The sequence below is a fragment of the Meleagris gallopavo genome, chromosome 10, assembly GCF_905368555.1.
Source record: "Meleagris gallopavo chromosome 10, MGAL_WU_HG_1.1, whole genome shotgun sequence".
Taxonomy (NCBI): Eukaryota; Metazoa; Chordata; class Aves; order Galliformes; family Phasianidae; genus Meleagris; species Meleagris gallopavo.
In genome coordinates this window covers 13,758,360-13,784,503 of record NC_139413.1, presented here as the reverse complement: position 1 = coordinate 13,784,503, position 26,144 = coordinate 13,758,360, and the positions used below count along the sequence as shown (strand labels likewise).

The 26,144-nt window shown below is 36.1% G+C and overlaps 1 protein-coding gene across 2 annotated transcripts in view; it reads left to right on the top strand.

Annotated features, from left to right (window-relative positions):
- Positions 1-24,256, top strand: part of BTBD8 (BTB domain containing 8) — a 36,841-nt gene extending 12,585 nt beyond the window's left edge. For both annotated transcript variants that reach the window (XM_085231322.1, XM_085231323.1), the window contains 13 exons: positions 264-344; positions 1,340-1,436; positions 2,053-2,141; positions 2,361-2,463; positions 5,562-5,744; positions 6,493-6,630; positions 7,693-7,822; positions 10,328-10,389; positions 11,351-11,987; positions 12,383-12,470; positions 13,083-13,222; positions 14,310-16,658; positions 17,989-24,256. In XM_085231322.1, the coding sequence (XP_085087448.1) occupies positions 264-344; positions 1,340-1,436; positions 2,053-2,141; positions 2,361-2,463; positions 5,562-5,744; positions 6,493-6,630; positions 7,693-7,822; positions 10,328-10,389; positions 11,351-11,987; positions 12,383-12,470; positions 13,083-13,222; positions 14,310-16,658; positions 17,989-18,458 (4,567 nt within the window). In that variant the 3' untranslated portion in view covers positions 18,459-24,256. The remainder of the gene's footprint in view (positions 1-263; positions 345-1,339; positions 1,437-2,052; positions 2,142-2,360; positions 2,464-5,561; positions 5,745-6,492; positions 6,631-7,692; positions 7,823-10,327; positions 10,390-11,350; positions 11,988-12,382; positions 12,471-13,082; positions 13,223-14,309; positions 16,659-17,988) is intronic.
- Positions 24,257-26,144: the final 1,888 nt, after the last annotated feature.

Sequence of the window (26,144 nt, the reverse complement as noted above, 5' to 3'; positions counted from 1 at the left end):
TAATTAAAAAAACTACTGAATATGAGTTCAACCAAAATATCATCCATATAGATACACTGCAGTGATCTGGAAAACATATATAATATTATCAGGTCATTTCTGATACCTTCCGTTCACAGAATGGCTGGATGATGTATCACTCTTTTGATAATTTTTTTTTTTTTTTTTTTTTAACATGAAGAAATGTGGTAGTTTTACCTATACTTGTTTTTCATCTCTATTTGTGTTTGGGTTTTTTCTTTTTGTTTTTTTTTTCTTTGCAGCTTAAGCCATATAGAAATGAGTGTCATCTTGCATTTTATATATGGAGCTATTCTGGACTTCCCAGACGAAGTTGATGTTGGGTATATGTCAACCTTTATTACTTCTAACTGTGTTATGTGCTTGTTCCATAATTTCCCAGTTAAGAGTCTAAAGGAAATTTCCTCTTGTAGAATAAATACAAAGATGTAGATATCTTGTAAATAAGACAAAGATGTCACTAATCAATGATTATTACACCTAAACATATTTAAGGAAATTCCTATAAAATAGGTGTTGAACAAATGTTATTTATTCAGCAACTACTGGAAAAGGTGGACCAGATGTTTTTGTAATATTGTGTAAAGACAGTGAAAAACAGGAGGATCTATAGCTGAATATTTATGTTTGCTTGTACATTCCTTTTAGCTTTCAGAACAATACCTACAACATGGTAATAATAGCAAGTATTTGGAATGTATTCTGAAACAATCATTTGATGTAAAGGCTGTGTAGTCTTAAATACCAATATAACTGTTGGCATTTTTTTCTGGTATAGTTTTTAAACCCAGTTTCATGTTGCTATTATCTGATAATCCTGTTTTAGTGCAATAAATTCTGAAATGTATGAATTAGTTTCTGAAATGATTTGTATGTTAGCTTTGGAACTCTGACACTACAAATTAAAAAAACAAAACAAAACAAAAACTAAAATAACATGCCCTGTAATTTCAAAGTTTAGATAGTTAATTGATTATTGAAAATAAAGTGAAGGTATTGATTATTATATGAAACTACTAATTTTGTGGTCACTATGCTTTTTACTATTTGGAAGGGACACAGTTTTCAGATACTGTGTAATCACATTTTATGTAGTGCTTGGGAAAATTACAAAATGCCAGAACTCCCCTGGCACAAGTACCTTCTTCACTTGTTACACTTAAGGTGGAGAAACTGAGAGGTCTTGTAAACTGTTCTCAGCCAGGAACTGAGAAATTCTGACTGAGCAAAGAGGTGAAATTAGTACGTAAATTGTCTTGTAAGCAGAATGCATATATCCCAATGATTGTTTGATTCCTATTGTTTTTACTCTCTTTAGTCGCATGTTGGGCATTGCAGATATGTATGGGCTAGATGGGTTGAAAGAAGTAGCTATCTACATTTTGAAGCGAGATTACTGCAATTTTTTCCAAAAGGTATGTCAGTTCTCATGCTACTTTGTGAACCATAAAACCTAAAGGAAGAATTTTGATTCTATTACTTACAGATCATATTGATGAGATACTTAACAGCCATGTGGTTTGTGTTTTGGCTGAAGTCAGCAGAACCTGTTCCTATGTGTGAATCTGTTAAACTCAGAAGGATTGATGATGGCAATAAGGCCTGTGTTATCACCCACCTATTTATAGAAACTGCCGATAAAAAGCAGTATTCTACTGCACAAACTAGATACGTTAAATTACACAGAATAAAATGTAAAACATTCCACTGTATATGTAATTATTCTTAACAGGAATAGGAATATGTAAATACTACATACTTGCGTATCAGGTTTTGTGGATGTATAGTTAAAATATATTCCTGTTCAGTAAAAGCAGTCTAAAACAAACAACTGCTTAGAGTCGAGCATTTTCATGCGTTAGGCTCATTGATCTGAGTGCTACTTTATTAACCTGCGTGGGAACAGATGACTTCCCTGTTCTGCATTAAAGCAACCAAACCTAAATCCTACAGCAACAAACACTAGTTCCATTTGAATTTGTAGCTCTATACAGTTTCTCTTCAATAACTGTGATAATTTTTTAACTTCAGCCTATTCCTGGAAAACAGCAACCCGTACTAGAATGCATGGCTATTGCTCATTCACTGGGAGTGGAACACCTATATGCTGCCTGCATGAAGTAAGTTAAAATATAATAAATTATAGTTTATGTTTTGTTTGTTTGTTTGCTTCTCCGCTTTCTATTTTACTTTGAGAGATTGGGTTTATTTTGACTTATAGAAGTTCACATTTTAAACACTTTTCCTCATAGTACTTTAGTGGAATCACTTGCACTAGAACACTTACTGTCATGCTTACCTAAAAAAGACACTTTTTCTTTTTTTTTTTTTTTCAACAGATGGGTAGGAAAATATTTTGCAAAATGTTTGTCAGAAAGAAGTTTTGCCAGTCTATCTACTGAACTGCAGAACAACTGTCTCGTTATGTTGATTAAATCTTTGGTAAGTAGTGTATAGTGTGTTTTATATAAAAAATAATACCAGTTTTTAAAGTGTATTTAGCTTTACAATGTAATTTAAGAGAGAATTTCAGTAGTATTTTAGACCTATAGTACAGTTATGCGGAGTAGAAGTTACCATTAAGACAGCAGTGTAGGAAACAGATTTTAATCTGCTGATGTAGCTGCTGTTTCATGGAACACAATCTAAAGAAAATCACACGCACCCAGCATAATAATAAGAAAGAAGTCTGTGAAACACCACTGTGACTTCAGCACAACACTGTATATTCAGAGGGTGAGCAACAGCAGATTTGCTGAATCAAAGATTATGTTAGGTGGCGGCATGCACTGTCTGTGATTGCCTTCTCCTCTTTGCCTATATTCTAGTTTGGAAAACTGTACCTCTTTTTTTTTTCCCCACAGACTTCAGGCAATCACTGATTTTTCAAAAGTACAGTAACAGTACAGTATACCTACCTTCACAGGTAACACTACAGAATTGGTCTCCTCAGCTCAGCATTCATTGTTTGTCATATACTTACATTGTTCCAATCTTGATCTGCCTAAGCTTACTTTATTATTGTTTATGTATAAAACTACCCTCAGAGCGGTTTGAAACAGAGCTGTTCTTTTAACAGGAATTTGGCCCAGTAATTAGCCTATAAATACACTGAATCATAATAGAAATGTGAAAAGTAAAGTAGCTAAGGGTAAATTTGTACTGCTGTTGCCACGTATGAAACTGTATGTATATAACTAATGCGAACTAGCATACACAAAGTTTAATGTAGGTAGCTCAGGTAACAGTCACAGCATGATTTTGTTTTGTGTTTGTACTGGACAGCTGAGTATGTGACGTCTTCAGAATGCTTTTATATCTCATGCTTAAGACTTTATTCTCATATCATTAGACTGTTGTTGTCCAAGTTAACTAGCTTAGGCATGGCTATCCACACTGCCAAACATACTCCCTAATTCAAGAGATGTATGTCAAATAATTCTGGCCAAGAACTGCTCCGCAATGAAAGGCTTCCCAGGACCTTTTTGGATGACTTAGCAAGAGAAAACTTACCTCTTCAAGTGCTGAGGCCAGTAGGTCAACTCTAAGTGGTGGCTGCTACTGCACATTCAGATGAAAGCCTGAAAAACAAGAGATTTCAAAGCTATGTGGCTGTACTTGAAGAAGACTGTGAATATCCACAGCTATAAAAAGCAGTTGTTCTACCAGCACGCTTTGATTTTAAACAGAATGAAAATAGTAGCTATAGCTTTCAAGATAGTATGTGTGTTTTGCCACTGTATTAAATCAGTACACTCAGTTCTTTCTGCAATATTTAGGTGGCTTTGTGGTATGTCATACAATGTATAAGTATCTGAGAAGCTTTGAGTACAGCTTTCTAGATCACAGATCAGTGCATTGTGATCTGCATCCTTCTCTAAACTAGCTTAAGTGCATTGCATAGACAAGAGTGTACTCTGGACGCAGCTCTGGGCTCCCTTGCAGGCAGCGAGACAGTAACAGGATAGCATGAAAGTAAACCCACACCACTTCAGGTCTTTCTTCCCTTCTGTGCCTATTACAATAAGTCAAGATTCTGTGGATGGACTATTGTGCTGAAATACGTGATTTTTCTTTATCTATCAGCTTTTGCACAACAGTTATAGACTGTGGTATTGGGTACCACTCCAGCAGTGTACCCAGCCTCTCCAGAAGATTTTGGAGTCTGGACTAAAGTGTATTTTGGTTCCTGTTCTAGAGAGTTAAATTTTGGTCATCTCTGTAAGACTCACCAATGTTTTATAAACAGAAGCCTATAAAATTTCTGAGATCACAAATTGAAAAAAACAAAAAATAAGCCTCATCTGCCCGCAGAAAAGTTCTGCTGAGTGATCATTTAATTCTGAGCAATTAAGACCCCATCCAAAAACTTGTGGACCTCACTCTAAAGTTTTTAAGAACTCAAAATCTACAAAAATGCTTGAAGTTGCTTAAGGAAGAAAGAAGTCTAACATGAATTTTGTAAGAACTATCCTTAGTTTTGCAATCCACACAGTGCTCTGCTGTAGAACTTCTTAACAGTTATACCCAGTTAAACAGTATCACTCTTTGTATTCTTTCATTTATCAATTTTACAAACACAAAACCTTATAAATATGGGGCAGCCCTTAGAGGACAAAAAGGGGCAAAGAAAAGGAGAGTGAGTAGAAAATCTCTGGGAAGGTACTGCAATAAGCACAGAAATGCTAAAATGGGGTTTCAACTAGATTGATAGAAAGATTTGTAAGAAAAATTTGTAAGAAAATTACCAATACTTTTTAGGTAAGTAAAGTGAATTTGATTTTAGAATGGTTAGAAAAACCATGATGAGAGAAGTAAAATTCAGCTGCAGCCCCTCTTGAGAAACACTGATTTGATTAGATGATTAAGCCATGTGTTAGCCAGTGGAAGCTGCCTTCAGTTACTGTGTGGATAAATACTTAATACAAGTATGAATGAAACAAAAGCACTGACCAGGAATAGATATTAGGAAATTAATTTTTGTATTTTAAATGTATCTATAAGCACAACAATTATGTTTCTTAGAGAAACGTTAGACAACAAAGAAGGTAAATTCAGTTAAAACTCCAACCGGGAAGACTGATATTTGATGTCTGACTCCATTAAATAAGGGAAAATGACTCATGCCTATAAAAATGCTTGGGTATTTATATATTCTGAATGTTGAGCCATCCACACTTACTAAAAATATTCACTTATTTCATTAAAAAAATTATGTCTTTCAATGAACTAAAAAAAATTTGATCTATTCAGTAATTCAGATAAGATTTTGTTCCGTAGTGCATAATGACATTCAGTTACTGCCTAACATCAGTAAGCAAAACAAAGCAAGCAACAGACTTTTTTTTTCTCCTTTAGTTTCAGAGGTCGTTATCATGTTCAAAACTATCAAAATCCAAATTTGTTTTCAAAAAGGAAATGAACACATCAGTGGATCCTTGTGCAGCATTCAGTAACTGAACAGAAGTTCTTTTACAAGCAGCAATTCTTTAGACAACAGGCTAATTTTTGCTTTTTTTTTTTTTTTTTTTTTTTTTAAGAGCCACAAGAACGTTGCTTCACTTTTGATGGAAAGCGACCGGCTGATCAATAGTCTTCCCCAAGTGAAGTGGACCGAGAGAGCTGTGGCCGTGGCATCTAGGCTACAAGAAGAATGCTTAACTTTTATTGTGGCAAACTTTCTACATGTAGTACAAAGTGAAGGCTTCTATATTCTGTTGCAGGTAAAAGTGCCCTCAAGTTGCTGTTTCCAAATAAATTGAATTACATCACACTAGGTCAGGCTGTTAAATAATCCGAATATGTTCAACTTTTGCTTCAACATACAATTATATGGGGAAAAAAATAGGCAGTCCTAAGTGTAAGTGTTGTTAATCCATATTAAGGGTTAATACTTTTTTTGAGTATGTGCCTCAGCTAGAATAAGTGTTCACAGAAGAGTTCAGTAGGACAATCTCTGTATTGCTTAGAGATAAGTGTGTACACAAGCTTCCTGAACTTTGGACTCCCGGACTGACAGCTTGTAAATATAGGAATAACTATTGGCAGCACACTCAAACTTCCACTGATTTTTTTTGTTGCAAGAAGTTGGCAATGCCACAGGTCCTAGTTAGAAAATACCTGTTCATAGCAGGTAAATTTCTCCAATGGAAAAAAAATAAAAATGTGTAGAGGATTCAAAAAATAAATATGGAGATGTTAAAATATTTTGTCTTTGAATTTAGAGTTTTCTGTGGAGACAAATTCATTACAGCATGTTTGTTCCTAAACTTTGGGTTAGCAGGAGGTCTCAAGACTATTCATTAGATGCCCAGAGTGGAGCATGTATGTAATGGATACACAGGAAAATACTTAACTTTTGGAATGCTTCCTGCACTGACACAGCAGCAGATTCTCTCTGCTAAGTAATGCTTTTGTGGATGCAAAGTACATTCTTTTGTTTTAAACATCTGCCTTCTGTTCTTTTCTCAGGCACAGGCAATGAGCAGCAAACCTGACCTCCTAGAACTAATTTTTAATGCAATTGAGAAAAATACAAATAATGAAAATAGCTGCTTTCTTCTTGTAGCTGTGGATACGTTGTTGGACTCCGCAGATGTGAAGGAGTTGGTAGGTTTTGCAACGTGCAGTGTTTGTAGGACAAAGTACTCAGGTACTTACACTTCAGAGTTCCAGTTGCATGATGTAGTTTAAGTTAAGGTGGCACAGTCCTGCAGTTGGGCAGAAAAGCATCTGCATAAATGCAAATACCTGCTGGTCATCTGCCTAAGATATTGGCATTTATTTAGTGGACGTTAATACTTCTTTCTTTTAAGGAAAAATGCTATACATGCCAATAATAATGTATATTACTGAGAATGTAAGTCCCATGGGCACTACTGCTCTGCTGATCTTTACTGTCACCTTAAATTTGTCATGAGGAAAATCTTATGAAAATGTTGCATTATGTGAAACTTACACAGTAAGGGAGCATCATTTGACTACACATCTTTTTTCCCCTCTTTTTGTAAAAGTCACAGCTATGATTTTTTTGTTTCAGACTTCTGAGGCAAGGGCTGCCTGTCAATCAAGTGTGTGTTTTTTGGACTGGGGGGAGCTATCAGTCTCTGTCTAACATGTCATGTATATTCCCACAATCTAAATAACGAACAAAGATATTTAAACTGTGGTTGGCTGGGGATAATTCATGAATAATATGACATATTGATTAAAATCCAGAATGGTGCTACTACAAGCAAAGAATAAATGCAAAATGAATTACTGCAATCTGGTGCTATTGTAGATCTTGGTAAAAGCAATGAAAATTTAATCAGATACATTATTTTTCCCTGGAGTATTTGACCTTGTTGTGACACAGCTGACAGTAAAGAGCTATTAAGGGGTTCATTTAAAAAAAAAAAAAATAGGAAAAGAAAGAAGAAAAAAATAGAATGTAGTGTTTTCTAGTGTTTTAGTCTGCCTTGAAGAGATCTGATGTCAAAGTACTGTAAAAATTACCATGGTGGGCAATAATCCTTCAAAAACAGCATCTCCATCTACCAGGCCATTATAAAATAAAAGTGATGACATCATTGATCTAGCTTAGGGAGTAAGTAGATTCTGAAAGGAATAATGACTGGTTGCTATGACAATATGCCTCTCGCCAGCTGCTGATTTGTTACTTGAACACAGGGTTTTACGTGCAAGATCCAGGCTCTGCGTGATAAGCTCTGGGTCTTCCTGGTTCAGTCTTTTTATGCTGTTCGTCACACAGAAGGCTGGAAGCTGATGAGGCCAGACCATCAACAGAAAATACAAGCAGGTATGTCTGGCATCAACTGGCATTAGAATTTTTTTAGTAATCTGTTTAGCAGATAAAATGTAGGTGGTATTGTGGAGCCAGATATAAATTAAAGCACAGTTTGTCATACTATGGGTTTCTGAAATGTTATTTTAGAATAGATGCGTAATAGGTAGTTTTAATGTAGAAATCAGTAAATCTTCCCTTCTTTTATTTTCAGGAGAGTATATACTGGGAAGCAGAAATACCTAGATTGATTCTACTCTTGTTTACAGCTACTCTTAATCATTTAGAATACTGCAGTGGTATTAAAAGCCTTATCTGTCTCATTTTTAAGGAGATAAGTACCAAGGAAATATTAAATGTACACAAAACAGATGATCCGTTCTGTGAATTCTGTTTCTATCCTTTATCTTATTCTACATAATGCATAAATTTTGCTTGTCTCTTGCATAATGCTTCTCTCGGGCTCCGGGAGTAAACGCAGCCAGCTTGCCTTCACAGTTGATTGGTATTGTGACATTGTGTGTGCTACTGCAGAGAGCCCCTAAGGAGCTGCACAGTGTTCACTGGAAATTGTAGCAGGCAGCACTCCCAACAAAAAGGAGTTTTTGTTCTGTGCGTTTCTTTGTTTTGAAGCCCAAAGTATCCTGAGGGTGCGGAACCAACCATCGAGTTTGGGCTGCGGCTGAATATTAGCTTTGACGGTACAAGGCTGTAACAGGAAAGAATGTTTAAGACCTCTTTAAAATCAAAGCACTTTTGATTCAAAGAAGGTAAACATTTCAGTGTTCTTTTTGTTAAAGACTTCAGGAGCTAGGCTGTGGGAGCTACAGAGCTGTTTGTGCCGACAGGCTGATGAGAATTTTATTCCAGAATTACAACATGCTGAGAGAAAGATGCAGCGTCAGTCTTGGAGCGTGATTTTGGGGTGTAGTCAAATAAGAGCTCGCTGTTACTGGAGAAAACAGATTTGTGATTGTTTTTTTTTCTGGATTATGAAGTTCTTCTGAAGCTAAGGAGCTGGCTTCAGAAAAGAGAAGGGTCTATTTGCTTTGTTCATATGATAGTTCCCTTATTGTAAATAATGTTCAAACTGTTTTATGCTAGAGCTTTCAATACAAAACAAAATACTTAAGACTGAGGTGTGCCTTAGTTGTCCAAACTCCATCTTGCCAGATACTGTTCTGTTTTCTGCTAGATTAAACTGTAAGCCAGAGTTAGCATACATGTTATTTGTAAACAGCAGGGCTGCATGAATTATCTGGTTTTAATTACAGGCAAAAAAATCACGTAATACTAGTAGACAAATTTTAATCTTCAAATGAAACTGGGCTCAGATGATTTAAATTAACTTCTGTCTTAAAGATTTCTGGCAATGGAGGTGTGTCCTTTAGGATTTTAACCTATATAGAATGGGTGTTAACACTGTAACAGGAGGAAAAATGCCACAAGAAGACATGATATTGTGGGTTTTATCATTCACAAAGTGTCTTGTGCTTTCTTAGGCACAGGTTTGCATGGATTTTATCTTAATGTATTAGTATGTATTAAAGTGCAGAGTCATTGCTGGAAAAGGATTAGGTCCCTGGGGTGCCATTTTCAGCATATCTCTTCTTCTATGATTTTTACAGCGCTACAGTTAAAAATATTTTTGTTATCTTAAATAAGAATTCAACAGAATTTTTGTTTCATTGTTACACACAGATACATTTTTGTGTATGCACAAATACTACATCAGAGCACGAGGGACTGAATGATTAATTTTTAGTAACATTACTTAAAAGCTCTTTTTCAGCTGAAAGATTTGGAAAAAAAAAAGAAACCTTATCGATTCTGGGTGCGTACACTGACTATAAATATCCCTTTCTATTCTGTAAGCTCAATTGATTTAAAAGCTTTATTGAAAAGCGCTTCTCTCCCAGAGTAGAACAGTCAAAAAAAAAAAAACAAAAAAAAAAACCCGGCATTCAATGCCTGCAAATTTCACATGACAATCACAGGGGTAGCTCTCATGACATGCAGCTATATGCTATTTGGAGAGGCACTGTGACCTTACTGTGTACATTCAGATTTGGCTTTGCCACTGTTGAAAATTAATATAATTTAGCTTACTGTTATCAGTTTCCTATTTAAATAGTATAATTTATAATTGACAGTACATCACTTAAAAGTCACTCTAATTCTGACAGTCTCTCTTTTTTGTAAATTTTTGTACACATTTTGTAAGCCTCAGTACACTTCAAGCATTACATGAGGTCAGATTGGATCAACAAAAGTGTGTTTTCTGTTTCTCTATCTCCACAGTAAGGATTAAACAACTTGCTTGTGGCCATGTGATGTTACAAAGATCACATTTCTTGTTCCAAACAGAAAACCGTATTTTTCCATTTAACATTTCCCATGTCAAAAATTAGCCTTCATAAAATAAAGATGAATTGCTCTCTGATTTCAAATGAGAGTAGGCTGAATTGTTCTGTTTTCTTTTCTGCTAAATGGTCAATAAAGGGCTTTTCCTTCTTCCAGCCGCATTTGACAAGGGTGATGACAGAAGACTTGGCAAAAAACCTGTATTCACTAGTTCTCAGGTAAATTTCATCTCCAAACATCAGAAGTACTCAGAAGCCTGAAAACATAACTCTTTTCATTTTGTTTTATATTCAATATTAATTTGTCTAATTTAATTAACAGACTTTCCTTTTGGAGAATTTGTATTCCATTGGTGAACTTCAGTTTCTGCACAATTAGTAATGTCCATTATTCTGAAACCTTTCAGGACTTGGCTTTATGCAGATAAGCTCAAATAAAAGATAGGAATTTGTGTTCAGAATCTCACATTCCTACGTTACTACGTAACAAAACTGATCTGTTTCCCAGGCCAAATGGTTTTCTCCTGAGCTAATGAATCTCTGCTGTTGTCACAGCCATGGCAGCACCGTGTCTGTTCACTCCCTGCCCTAAAAAAATGTTCCTCAGGTCTCAACAACACTTCTGTTGAGAATCACACTCAAAGTTACATTACTGTTTAGTAGAAAACTAGTATGGGTTTCCTATGATTTGATGGTCATGGATACAGTGTAATTACATGAAGATTCCACTTCATGTACTTAATTCTCCCATCTTTCAGAATGGCTTTGCCTGAGAGCAAGGATAATTACTGTCACTTCTCTGGTGGATACACTGTTTGGTAATGGCTAAGAAAGAATCACATGAATTTTAAGTTAATTCTTATGTCTGTAATAATGTATAGCCTTTATTCCTCTTTGGAAAATACACATATGTAACTCGAAAAAGAAAAACAGTTTTCTTGCATCATCAGGCACTAGTAATACACATAAAACAGACAAATTTGTATGAAGTAAGACCTTTTTTTTAACCTCTGAAAGGCAGCAACCTAATCTGAAAATATAGATTTTAAAAATTATTTCACTTTTGAAGCTTGTTTTAGATTCCTGTACTACTTATGAAATAGCTGTTTCAGAAATTAAAGATTACCATTGCTTAGTGTGATAAATTTCTTCTGTTTTCTTTCGGATGCTTTTTCTCTAGCTAAATAAATCCATCACTGAATTTGCTGGTAAAAGGAATATTTCTTGGACAGAACACGGCAAGAAAGATTGCTGGGGAAATTCTCCCACTAATCGGGATAAAATGAAATCTGATGGATTAGGAGCATCTGGACATGCATCGAGCACCAATAGAAATGCTACTAATAAGACTTCAAAGCATGAGGATGTAAAGGGAAAAGATGGCAAAAAAACAGTTTCCAAGCTTAATAAAGATTTAAAACCTGGGGAAAAAGCTGCTTCACCAAAGGCTAGAGCTGTTATAAAAACAAAAGTAGAAAATAATGGAAATGCAAAGGCTGAAAGCATGCTTGCCAAGCAAGATACTGAAAAGACATCCACTTCAAGTGGACAAAAAAATTCAGGAAGTGTCAAAGGATTAAAGAACCATGAAGGAAAAACAGCAGGTGCCAGGCCTAAAGTGCTGACGGTAACCTCAAGTGTGCCCAGCAAAACAAAGCCATTAAAAAAAAACACTGGGAAGGAATCTCCATCCACCACAACTGCAGCAGGAACATCCAGCAAGTTAACAAACTCCAGCACAGATATCCAGGCTGCCAGTGAACAGACAGAAGAATCCAAAGAGGAAAAATTGGCAGAAGAAGGAAAAAAACATACTGGTAATTTTTATTTATTTATTTATTTCCCAAAAAAGTCTTCTGAGTTGTCCCAGGCCAGCCAGGCACTGACAAACTCCCTGGGGAAGCCTTAGAAGAAAACTATAGATTGATAAAAGTCCCCTTCTTTCCCTGTAAGTGAATATTAACTCCAGAAAATAGTATGCTATTATATACTTTACTAATTAGTGTAATATTAGTATGCTACTAGAGTATTAAATTGATAGACTTTGTTTCTTAAAAAGTCTGTCCTCAACTGATATCCTTATGAAATGTTGTAAGTTTTACAGGTTTAGCGTCGATTTTCAATTGCTGACCTTCATATACTAGATTTTTTTTTTTCAGTGATATGCACCGCATTTTATCTGATAATTAAGTTGGAATTTACTTTATAACAGTGATAATGAAGTCTTCTTTGAAGACACCAAATGGAGTTACCAACAAAAAAAAAAAGGCTGATCTTGAAGTTAATGTCACAACAAGCAGGTTTGTTACAAATCAGCACGGTGGGTTTTGTTGGTGCGTGTGTGCATGCATGCTTGTGAAATGGTATTTCTTCAGTTGAACTGTTACACTTGCTATTAAAAGTCAACTTGTTCTTTTTAACCTGAGAATATTTCAGAATGACTATCACATGTTATTAACAAAATATTGAGTTAGCGATTGGAGCTATTTTGCAAATGAAAAATTGGCTTGGTTTTTCTATTGTTTTTTTTTTTTCATGCTAATTGTTTGAATGTTGTTATAGGTCATTTAGAATTCTGCATACTGGAACATTTAATGACTACGCAAGGTGTTGTAAAATTATCATTTTGGGGATAGCTTAGACTGAGTTGCACAAACTCTGGACAGGAGGAAGTTCAAACCCCGTGAAGTATTACACTGGTCATTCGTATTTTGATATGAGTATGTGTGCCTGTATGCATATGTGCACATATATATATGTGAATGTACATTTTCTTTTCAAAAGAAGTACACCCTTTAGGTTGGATTTTCAATGTTTTTATGTACGTGTATAAACACATATACTGCTTGTTTAAATATAATCAAACATTGCTAATCTTTAGCTTGAAAATAATGCAAATTATTTATTTGCAGTCTAACAAAAAAAACAGCTGGAAAATTGTCCAGTGAACAAAATGCACAAGCTGTTCTAAAGAAGAAAGGGAATGGGAGCAGCAATGCTGCAGCACAGCAGAAGGCTCAGGACACACCTACCCATTCTCCTAAGAACCAAGGTATAGTTTCATATTGCAATGAAACAGCCCTCTGTTTGTGTTTTTTCTTTTTTAGTGCAAGAATTGGCAAAATCTTGTGAGCAATTCTGTTTTCCATATTTCACTTTTGGTGACAGCCCTAACCAGTGAAGTGTATCCAAGTATCAATTTTAAAATATTTAAAGAGATTCACTTGTTTTCTTCTGCTTGTTTGATCTGCTTTGCAGAGCCTTTTACTTGCAGTTACCTTGTGCCACTGCACTTACAACTAGCATTATGTTCAACCAAAATCTGTAGGTCAAGCAATTATAATAAGCACAGAAGATCAAGACTGCAGACAACTTCATGAAGCATCAGTTTATGCCACCCTTTTTTGTTGGTGCCCCCCAGAAATTGCTCTACTGATGCTGACCTGTCCCAAACTAATTTCCACCACAAATGTGGGAAATGACTTTATAGAGCACAGAGAAGAAACTCAGCATTACAGAGATACAAAGCATTCAGGATGGAGCTGCTCTTAATCTCATTTGAAGCTGGCACTCACCAACAGGGGTAGGAAAGTGTGTTCAAGTTGCATTATCTTATATGCATTATGATACAGAAAACATAGATCCTGTCAGTTTATGGTCATTAGAGATCTTGCAGCATTGTCAGGCAGAGCAGGGATATTAATTCTGGTATTCTAATCACATTATAACTAATGTAATCGTTTTCTGCCTTCTTTCATTTCCTCTACAATATAAATTAAGTACAGTGCTCATCACTTCCTGTGCTAAAATGCTGTGCGTGCACAGTGTTTTTATTCCTATCAGATAGCTGCTGCTTTCTGCTCCAGTGATGGCTTCTTCAGCAACAGGTCAAATTCCTTTATGTCTACAAAGTGCCTTAGTTCCAAAGATGGTATGTTAAATACAAGATGCTATTTTCATCTTGTATTTGTATTTAAGATCTCTACTCCTAGTGCTTTAGCAAGCTTTTGATTCTGTAGTTGCACAAAAACCTGGATAACCTGCTTCTCAACATAAATACACACAAATATAAATTCAGCGCATAAATGTTGACTAAAATGTACAATCTTTATTTATTAATTTATTTTACTGTTTGCTAGGAGCTATGGGGGAGTCGCCAAACTCACTGAAATCAGGAGTGTCTCCAAAACATAATGAAGAAAGAAATGTGGCACAACATCTGGTTCAGACAACACCCCCAGAAAAACATCCTTCGGCCAAGAAGAAGAGTATTAAGTCATCACAAACACCTGTAGCAAAAGCCACTGCAAAAATCATAACACCCAAAGCTCAAGCTCTGTCAAAGCATGGTGAGATAACAAACAATAAAGACCCAAAACCAAAAACAGCTGGGCAATCTGTATTAAAATCCCAGTCCTCTACCCCAAAACATTCAAGGTGTGAATCTCCTGTTGTCCAGAAGAATATGCACACCTCTGAGCACAGAAGTCCAGGACAGAAACTTGGAAAAAATGCAGCTGATGTGGCAACTGTTCAGCCTCATGACAATGAATGCAGTTCTGCAAAGCAAAGCAAATGTCTGAAATCTGTGATGGGAGGTAGCAGAGAAGATGAGTTCTTGGCAGCTTGTCAGCCTGATAAACAAAAATTATTGGATCCTGAAGATGGAGAATACAAAATACAATCAAAATCTCCTTTAGTTATAGGAGAAACGGTTTCTAAATTGCATGTTTCACTGCAAAATGAAATGGAAGCAAGAGAAATCTGTGGGGATCAGGCTGAAATTAATCAGAATAAAGAGAGAAATTTAGCTGACAATACTGCTGAATTTTGCTCTCATGCAAAGTCTACCAGTGATGGATACTCAGACTTTTCCAAGGAAACAAATCAAAATGCTGCTACTTCAGAAGAATTGGTAGAACAGTCAAAAGCAAAAAAAGTCTGTACGGAACAAAGTGATCAATTAAGCACCGATACGGGTCTTAACCATGGTGAAAATATTTTACCAAGCTTTTCCAAAGGGATAACTAATAAAGAGGATGTAACATCACCTCCTCACGTTCACATGAAGGGATTTCGTCCAGCTGATGAGTCATGCGGCGCATCAGCCTTGCCTGAATACAAATCAGTTACAGTAGATTTAGATGATGTTTCAAAACATTCCATAGAACAAATAAGAGACAAATGTTCACATAATTACACGGAGTCTATTGATCCCACAGAAATGCCAGAAAACCATGAAAATGCAGAAATTCCCTTTGTGGACCACTGGAATACTGGTGCACTAGATCCAAAAGAGAGTCCTGAATCAGATACTGGCAGTGCAACCACATCCTCTGATGATATAAAACCAAGATCAGAAGATTATGATGCTGGAGGCTCTCAAGATGATGAAGGATCCAATGAGAGAGGGATTTCTAAGTGCAGCACTATGTTATGCCACGATTTTCTTGGAAGAAGCAGCAGTGACACCAGTACACCTGAAGAATTAAAAATTTATGACAGCAGCCTTAGAATAGAAGTCAAAATGAAAAAAGAAGGCTCTGATCTCTTCCGTGTTAATTCAACAAGTGATGATGAAATACCAAGAAAAAAACCTGAAATTTGGTCTCATCAAGAAAGTGCAAGGAACAGTACCAGAGAACCTGAAAATTCTAATTTTGGCAGTGCACAGTTTACTCAGGAAGCAGACCAAGTTTCTTCTTCTGCTGATGAAACAGAAGATGACAGATCTGAACCAGAAAATGTTGCAGGAAACATTCTTTCATCGAACGTTCCTGCTCAGCAGTTCCAAGGAATTGATAATTTAGCTTTCGAAGATGCAACAGAAAATGCTACTGCAAGTCAAGAGTTTTCTAAAACTAAAAGTTTCAAACGATCTGTTTTACTTTCAGTAGATGAATGCGAAGAATTGGGATCTGATGATAGAGTGGAAACTCACACTTCACGTCAGCATTCAATAGATTCTCTTACTCCTTCAGACGTATTTGACAGTGTTTCCCAGGAGCACCATGGAAAGACTTTTTATTCAGGATACTCATTGGAAATTGAAGATGGATTCTTGGATTGTAAACAGCCTAAGGATCAAGACAACAGAATGGATGAAAGTGAAAGCTCTCTCCAACATCTTCGTGGTACTGAAATCCCAGGGAAGGAGGATAAAGGTGCTTCAATGACTGAACAAAACCATGCAGAGGAAGTACATTCAGTAGCTAGTCCTTGTCCAGGGGAAAATGAAAAAGTAAACACAAAGAATGAAGTGGCTACTGAATTTCAGCAGTGCAATAAATACTTAGACAATGATGCAAAATCTCAAGAAAGACCATGTCATCTGAATCTTCATCAAAGAGAAACTAATGCTGATGTGCAAAAGAGCAACTCCGCAAAACCTGTAGAAGCCAGTAAGAATCAGATACTGACTCAGGAAGGCCAAGTGAGAGACAGTCAACCAGCACCTACTGAATACGCTAATACTGATTTACTTCCAGGTAATGTACAGAAATAGAAACATACAGTCGTTCAAAAGCAAATTTATAGGGAAATCTTTGCCAATTTGTATGGGATTGAATCCTGAACTGAAGTAATTTTGGCTAAAATTACATTAAATTTAAATATTTTTAAGTATTTCACTTTGGTACAGAATGATTGTCTGAAGTATCCGTAAATACTGTGCTGGTCAATGAGAAACATTGAAAGAAATTTTAATGTAATGCTAAAAGAAAGATTGGATACAGACTTCTGTACTTATTTTTGATCCAATCTAACATTGACAGCATCTGATGGAAACTTAGTATTTGTTTTGTCTGCTTGACAACATATAGTATGTCTGAATGGGATGTGCAATAACCACAGTAATAACCTTAACTAAAGCGCACTGAACTGTTTACCTGCACAGCTATATGCATTACTGTTGTAATTTATTTATTTATATATTTCACATAAATTTGGATCCTTCTCCCACTGAATATAACTATTTGCCATATACATCAGTGGGAGCAGGTTTGAATTCTGACTTAGAGCTTTTGAGATGTCTACGATTCTAAATTTTACCAGTAAAAGCTTATTTCCTAAAATAGAGGTTATACTTAGAACTGATGCTTATAAATAGAAAAGTTCTAATTTGTTTCATGTGGCTAGATGGAATACTTGTCTAGTTGTTTTGTGTTTTGTCTTCTTTATACCAGTAATTCAGTCTGTTTATCTCATCAAAAATATACAATAGTGTTATCAACTATTGTGTATTCAAGAGTAATGAAAAACTGATGATGATCTATGTTCAGCCAGACTACATAAAAAGAAGACATTAAAAGCTGTACTTTTTGGTTTTTTTGAAGTTTGCTTGCCCTTGCCTGCAGCTGCCCTTGCATGTGCAATGTGGAAATAAGCCTGTGGATAAACTATTTTGTTTTTAATTCTTTCCTAAGCTGACATAGCTTAAGTCACCATACAGTAATCATTCTCTATTAATTCTCTCCATGCACCTCCTGGTCTAAATTTAATTTATGTAGTAAATGAGAAATTTCATGTGCATTAAATGTGTATTTACACTGTCATTTTCTGTATCAGAAATTTAATTATGGAGGTTATTGTTAATTATCAGTGATGATTGCTGCTTTAACTTAATTTATAAACCATACTTTGTTTTCTATATAGGAAATAAATGCCTAAAATTTTGTCAATTTTGTATAACCCTCCATCATTCCCTTTATAACCTGGTTGGATTATCTTTCCTCAATGAGTTAAGTTTTGCTCTTCACAACCCTTGAGGGGAGGATCATCTGCAATTTTTACATTGTACAGTATTGTGAATTATTTCAGGAGACATAGATGATTATGACACAATGGCACAAACCTGCATGTATGAGCATCGGCCTTCAAAAACCCTTTCTCCAATATATGAGATGGATGTTGGAGAAGCAATTGAGCAGAGGATGGATTCAGAAACAGCAGTTCTTGACGTGGATTTTGAAGATCAGCAGTTTGTAGAACAGGACTGGACTCTTCTCAGGCAACTGTTATCTGATCAGGACTCAAACATAGGTTTCAAAAACTCTGTTCCTGAAGACCTTAACTTAGCACAATGCCTAATCAATCAGACACTGTTTCTGGCACGAGATGGTTCGAATCCTCAGGGTACATCACAAGTTGACACATTCAGTAGGTGGACTGAACTTATGTCTCCACTTGATGATTCTTCAGCAAGCATTACAGTGGCAAGCTTTTCATCTGAAGACTGTTCTTCCCCTCAAGGGGAATGGACAATTCTTGAACTGGAAACTCATCATTAAGGTGATCAAATGTTTGCAACCTAACTCCAACCTGTTCCCCAAATCTATTTTTGATGTGTTGTTTCCATACAGTGAAATACTGCATCAGTCAAGGACAAGCAATTCTTGGTACTGAGGCAATCTTTCTGATATGAGGTAAATATGTTAATTTATAATCTAGATTTAATTGCAAGTACAGAAATTTTTCAAGTCTTAACCGTATGTCTTTTCTAAAATGAACTTTGAGCATGTATTTTCTAGACTTGTTAGAAAAATTAGATGACGTGAAAGAAAGATCTTGGTCTCCTCTCTACTTTTATCTTCCTTTTGGCCACTTAATATGCTCATTGAGCAAGAACTTAAAGATAACTGCACCTTTAGTAGGGTTACTCCCTCCTTTTTTTCCCTCCCTCTCCATATGGTGACTTCATTTTACAACAATAAAGATTGACTGGTTGTGTCAAAAGGTCATGTGTGCCAACACTGCTCTTAATACTAGAAACATATTTTTGTTCACAGAAGAGATTTCAATAGGAATCCTGTTCGGGCTTATGAATAAGAACAGATCGTTTCATCTGTTGCTGCCAGACTTCATATTTTACTACTTATTGTTTGCTTCGTTTACAGTTTCTAATAATTTTTTTAATGTTATTTCCTTTGAATACTTCTATATAAAGGGTCTGTGCTAGAGGAAGGGCATCATTTCATTTCTTGAAAATGTACTTAAGTAAATATTTTTTAATGGCATAGTACATTAATTGAGAAGAGTTGGGAGAATGCTGCTCCTGTTTGAAAAAAAAGCACGTCTGATACTTGTGAAAGTATATATTCCAAGACCTAGTAGAAACTGCCTGGTCTGGTGACTCTTGTCTTTCACACAGTTGAAAACCTGAAGTATTCTACCTCCTCTTAGTCACCAAGAGGAAAAGTGCCTTCATAAGAGCCATATGGCAGAAAAAGGCTACTAATGGTTTGGGTTTTTTTGTTAAAACTGTTTAAGATAAACACACAACATGTGCTGACTATAACCACTGGTAATAAGGTCAGTTTTGCAAGCTTTTGTGTAACTCTGACAGTGCACCTTAATTTTGTTTAGGAACTTCATTTATTTTTGTTCATGATCAGAAATTCTCAGCTGTGTCAAAATATGACTAAAGACATACCTTGTCTTATCTTTGGATTTGACATAATAAAGAGCTCTGAGGCAAAACATCTACTCAAGAATGCTACTTTGTTGCATTTCTGATACAGAAGCAAAAGTGATGTCTTCCACAAAATAACTGGAGGAGGAAAATTAGGTCATTCTTTAACATCAAGAAAGCAGGGAGAAAAAAAAAAGTTTTCTTTTCTGTTTGACAATGAACTTAAAAACCCATGGAAGAAAGATATTCAATATGATAATTAAAAACCTTTCCCCTACTACTTATTTAACTACATATTAAATTGAAAAATAACTGACAACTAGCACACAAAGCTTCACATGTGTTGTACTGGAATACAATCACATTACAGGGTTGTGGGTGGGTTTTGTTTGTAATTACTTTCTCAGCTGTAGTAAGAAAATTAAGACATTGTCTTCTCATGTCCCACTGATGCTGGTGCTATTTCTGCAATAGTTTTGCAGTAGACCAGTGCTGAGAATTTGGTGTATTGTTCAGTTGATGTATACTGATGTAAGAATAGAATTCAGCTTCCCATAGCCACACAGTTTCTGTAGAAGTAGCAGGAAGAAAAAGCTGTATTGTTTTTAATTCATACTACCAGACTGCCTGTGAGCTTTAATCAGACCAGTATCCCACTGGCTAGACACTGTACAAACACAAAATGAAAGCAAGGACTTCCACAGAGTGGTTATAATCCAAGTTAAGACAAAGATTTAAAAAAACAACATAGATGGAAAAGTAAGAATCAGAGTCAGTGTTTGCCCAGCTGATTAGCAATGGTTTCAGTGCACCATCAGCTTGAATACTTTTTCTTTTCCTCTGTATTCATTATGGGAAGGGAAAATGGGAGGGTGAGACTTGAAGACCAGATAATGAGGGACAAATGCTTGTTTGAAAACTTAATACACAGGCAATCAAAGCTAGCATCATGGGCCCCTAGTAAATTATAAGAGCTCCCACTGAGCTGCAAAGTGAGGACAGAGTACGTACATCTGAGGAAATTGCAGAGGGGAATCAATGATGATAATGAAGAGACAACATAGTCAAAGCTATTGCTAAGGATTTCTCTTGGCAGTAGTATTTTAAATGAAACAGGGCAGTAAAATTGCTTTTGTCAAAACCTAAGATGAGAAATGTACAGACAAAAGATAACACTGACAACTTACATAAAATTGAGTTGTGTGTGGATAACGATGAAGCTGAGAAATTCAGCTTCACAAGACTAGACTTCACAATGACGACCCTGCTTTTGCCTATCCTGAATGACATTCACCAAGTGAGAAAAAACTGTTTAACTGTTTTTAGATGTTTAACATATATGGACACATTAAGTTTAAAATATGCTAGACCTTCAAAAGGTGATGTCAGTAGGTGTAATTACCATTCTTGCTTGGAAAGAAAGAGTCTACGTGGCACTGGAAGAGCTGTTCTGACCATTTTTACATGTTACTGCTAGCAAAGTTGTATTTGTGCAGCAAATCACATGTAGAGAAGAAAAGCAAAAGCTGAGGCTGAATACTGAAAGCATTGAGGAAAGCGGAGGTTCTTCTAAAGGATTTGCTCAAAACAGAATTAGGGAAGCTAAGGAAAGTATCAAAGATGGGGACAGGAGTCAAATGAGGAAGGAGAAGCAGTGTTGAGGTTGGGTAAGAAAATGTTCTGAGGTGCGATCAAAAGGAAACTCTGGCTTCTATCAAAAGAATGGCTAGTAGATGCCCATTGGGAAGAATATGAGAGAAAATTAGTAAGGAAACTCTTAACATGAAGAGATACATAACAGTTAGCAAAACACATCAGCTAATGTATTTACTTTGGGTTTTAAAGGCATGGGATATTATGTTCATGAAGTACAGCAGAAGAATTCAGTAAACAAACAATGTTCACAGGAAACAGTTACTTCAGATAAAAATATGCACATTACAATAAAAATCTGAGTAGTGTTGGAAAATATTAGTAATAATGTTCAAGAAATACAGCTTGCTGGCAATATTTTTTTAATTTCTGGGTAATATGTGACTTGAATGTACATGTTTAACGAACTTATTCCGCATTTCTCTTTGCAAGGTATAAGATCTATTTCAAAACAGTACTGAATTCTCAGTTTTATTACTGGGAGGAGCCAGTGGGCAAGGAACTTCCCATTTTTCCTCACACACACACTGTCCATAATATGAGTTCCCCTAACATTGTCTGTCTTTCAGGAAATATAACAAAAATTAAAGCACCTGTTCTAATTACAGATTAAAGGAAAGTATTTTAAAACTATGAGTATATGTCATCTGCAAAGTAATTGCTAGCATGCTCATCCTACTTTCAGAAAACCTAAAGCTTTGCATGAAGGAAGTAAGAACTGCTATTATGTTGTTCATCTGTTGCTCAGAACATTTGAATAGACATAGTTTTGTTACCACTAACATCAAAGGAAAAACTCCTGTTGACCTCAGCTGAAGCAGGTTCAGGACTTAGCTTTATTAAATGCATGTACTAGAAATGCTACTTTCCCAATGTATGTATTTCACACTCCTCTGGTTTTTATTCTAACTTATATTATCTTACTATTGTAAATGTGACAAATGGCAGCTAGAAAGACTTCAATTTAGGAGTCATAATTGTATGTATTCTGTTAATATTTCACGACTAGAGTGATTTAACATTTGTACATTGATAGATGACATTCTTGCCAGGACTATGCAGGAACTGAGGACAAAAGATAGAAGCAGCAGCCCTGTTAGAACAGATGACTCCATGAAAATGGGCTTTTAGATTTGAAAATCCAGTACAGACAGAAGCTTTGATCTCTTGCAGCAAATTCATAGTGGTTTCCACCCGTATCTTTTGAACACAAGCTACAGAGACTGTTTTTCAAAAATAAGCTTTACTGTGTTCAGTTTTGGAAAAATCACAGCTCCAATCCATTCACTTAAAATGAAGCTACCTATCAGCAACTACTGCATATGTTTAAGAAAACAATACTTGTTACAGAGGAAGATTTACATTAAAAGTGGCTCTCAATTAAAAAAAAAATATACTGGTTCCTTTTTTTTTTTTTTAACTGTTGATAATTATTAAGTGAATAAGCTATACAGGGCACGTATGCACATGCACACCTGTTTATTCTTGCATTTGACCTTCCCTTTATATTTGCTGTGTAATCATCTGCCCTCTATAGTCAATTAGGCTATAGTTCTGCAAATACAAGTGAATGCACTTCAACATTTGCAGACTGGCTTTCAGGTTAACGTTGACTTCTCAGAAAGGGTAATGGAACTGACACTGGGGGCAGGCAACCGTGCATATTCATGTTGTGTGTTACTCAACTTAATGAGGCTCTAATCCTGATCAGCCATCTGGAAGCAGTTAAAATATGAGATAATTAATAATGGAAAGCCATTCAGTTGCTTCCTTGATCTCTTTGATTCATCGCTGGAGTTCCCAGCACGGAAAACCCTTCAGTTACAGAAATCAAAGTTCTGAAATACAACATTTTGCATTACACGCAACAAAAGATCTACTGCAACATAATACCTTGAAGATCTGAAGCCTCAGTACTTGGGGCAGGAGGGCAGAGAGGAGCAAGTGAATACACAGGTCAATCTGAACAGACTCACATGTACAAATCCAGGGGCAATTCATCAGGTCTTATGCTTATGCACACAAGTAAATGGGACATTGATGTTTTCTCAGCTCCCACTGAGGTTAGCATGAACAGTATCATATCTATGTTACAAGTCTATGTATAGTATCATATCTATACAAGTCTATGTATTTATAAGAATCAGGATATTTTAAAGTATTTGAACAGAAAGATTGATAACCAGAATAGTTTTGGCTTATATATCAACTTGAAACCAAGCTGAGTAAGAGTGTAACAGATGACTGAAGTTCACACCCTCATACCTGTATTCTTTACTTAGTCCTCTGGTACCACCCTGGGTTTACCCCAATCAAGCAGATGTGTGATTATCTCAAACTTGTGCTTAGTGAGATCACTTCAGTTCTTCACCTTTTTAATAATCCCCTTTGAACATGGCATGGAATCCTGCATCTCCATAGATCATAGCAATGTGGTGAAGATTAATGTAACTGGACAAACCAGATTCAGTGTAGGTAGCATCAAAACTTTGTTACCTTCATAGAATTAGGTAGTTTTCACACCTATGAACATAAGACCCAGCTCTAAGTGAAGTTTTCTATCTGTAACAAAATTCCTGCCTATATCACTGTGGTAGAGCAAGAAATTAAAATCTCTGTATTTTGGACTATCATACTCCAGTAATTTAGATGAATCTTTTTTATATAAGAGTAATAGGATGCAGTTAGAGAAAAGTTTTGAGTTGCTACCTGTAGTCCATGGCAGTAAAATCCTTTTTATATTTTAACCATTTCATCTTTGGAAAAGTAAGGGGCATGTTAAATTCTCAAACTGAATGCTTGCATGTTTTCAACTTGCTTGCTTTCCAAACATCAATTAGGACTGTAGCTGCGGTTCAAGCAACCATATTTTCAAGTGATTCCTCGTGAGCCCACTCTTCTGTTTCCAGAATCACTGTAGGGCTGTGTACTTGCACAAGCTTTCTTCCCCATGCTACATATTGGAAATTCTTAATTGATTTGTGTATGACAGACAGAAATAATAAATCCTATGTGTAACTTAAATGCTGAGTCATTGTACTTCATTGAGTGTGTGGGCTGCTGCCAATATTAATTTTTAGCTCTGTAAAAAAGCGTTACTTTCTTTTTCTATCCATTCAGTGGACCTTTGGATCCACCTTCCTCCCCCTTCAATAAAACTACTTTTTCCTGGATAATATCAGAAGAGAACAAAACAGGTGATGGGTGGGAAGATGAAAAAAAGTGTTCTCTTTAATATTCATAAAAAGATAAGTAGCTTTATGACTGCCCAACAAAATCTGATACCAAAAGGGGCTGATTCAGAATATGCAGGATATGTGCAGAGAAACATGAACTTTGTGAGAAGTGTTGCCTTGTTATAAATGAGTTATTAATCTAAACACTTAAGCCATTATCTTCATCATAAAGGAGGTCTAATCCCCAAATCCTTCTATTACTGAAGAAGAGGGGTTCTCTGCCATGCACCTAAGGGTTATTTGATACGCTGCCAGACAGAGCCCTATTCTTCCTCCCCGCTGTAGCTTCACCTGTATGTGAAATGCAGCATGCATACACGTGGAAAAGGAACACTCTTACGAGTTAAAACTAGGGCTAACAGAACATCACAGATCATCATAGCAGCCATAAGTGTAAGTGATTAAGTGAGACTAACTCCTGTTCTCTACCATAAAAGAGCAGCATAAAAATGATAGAACTGTAGGGGTTGGAAAGGACCTCTAGCAATCATCTAGTCCAACCCCACCCCACCAAAGTAGGCAAATCCTTTCATTTAGAAATATTTTGCTTGCTACTTGACTCGTTATTAGAATTCAAACCACATCCCTCAATGCACTGTTCAATCCCTCAAGAATAAGAGTCCAAAGCTGTAGAGAAACAGAAGGCCTTTCATGACATCAGATACTTACAATGAGCACTGAATTAGCATAGGTATCATAGATAGCACAGCAGATTTTAGTTCTTAATATCAGGCAGCAGAGGATCCCTCAAAATCAGTTTGTGGAAGAAATAACACTGGGGGAGCAGGAAAGAATGCCCTGAAAAATCTTTCAGACCCAGCCCTATTCAAACAGCCTGCTACTTAGATCGAAGGAACCATCTAAGCAATAATACAAAGAATGAAACAAATCTACTCACCTGTTAAATATATTTTCACTATGAATTGTCATTTTATTCCATCCTATTCTTTTCTGTCAGCAATGATGTAATTCACTTAATGCACGTACACATTAGACAAATTCAAAGATATTGATTTATAACACAGCAGTGTTTGTGAATTAAATACAACCACTTCAACAACAGCTTCTGCTCTGTAATCCAGGAATTTCTCCAGTACAATGAAATACAAACTCATTCACTGTGTGCATGAATTCAAACTACAGATCAGCAGATGATGTTTGATCCAGCTGACATCAGCACCAAAACTGCCTTATTATAACTGCATCTGTAGAGAATTCCTGATGTTCTCAACACCCTGATTTTTGCACACAGTCAGGGCAGTCTAAAAAGGATCCACTGTGTCACAGGAAATGATTTCACAGTTCACCAGCCCTGTCACAGCCATACAGAGAGACACCGCAGCCCAGACACCCCACGTATTTGTTATTTTCCTTTAATGTGCTGACTTGTACATTTATGCTTGATAGAAATGTAAGAATTAGAAACATGACTTACTATCCAAAGCAGCACGACATCCCCACAGCCCTGCAGTAGGGGTAACTAACTCTGGGTGCAGTGAGCAGCAGCACAAATCCACTTCTTATTCACCTGAAAGAAGAGACAGAGGAGTCACTTCTCAATCATTGAGACACCTAACTCAGTTCCTCAACATGCCACACAGCTTGCTATTTGACATAGATATTTTTAAGTGTTCTATAGAGCTTTAGAAAGAAAGCTTTTCACTAGTATCTCTGAT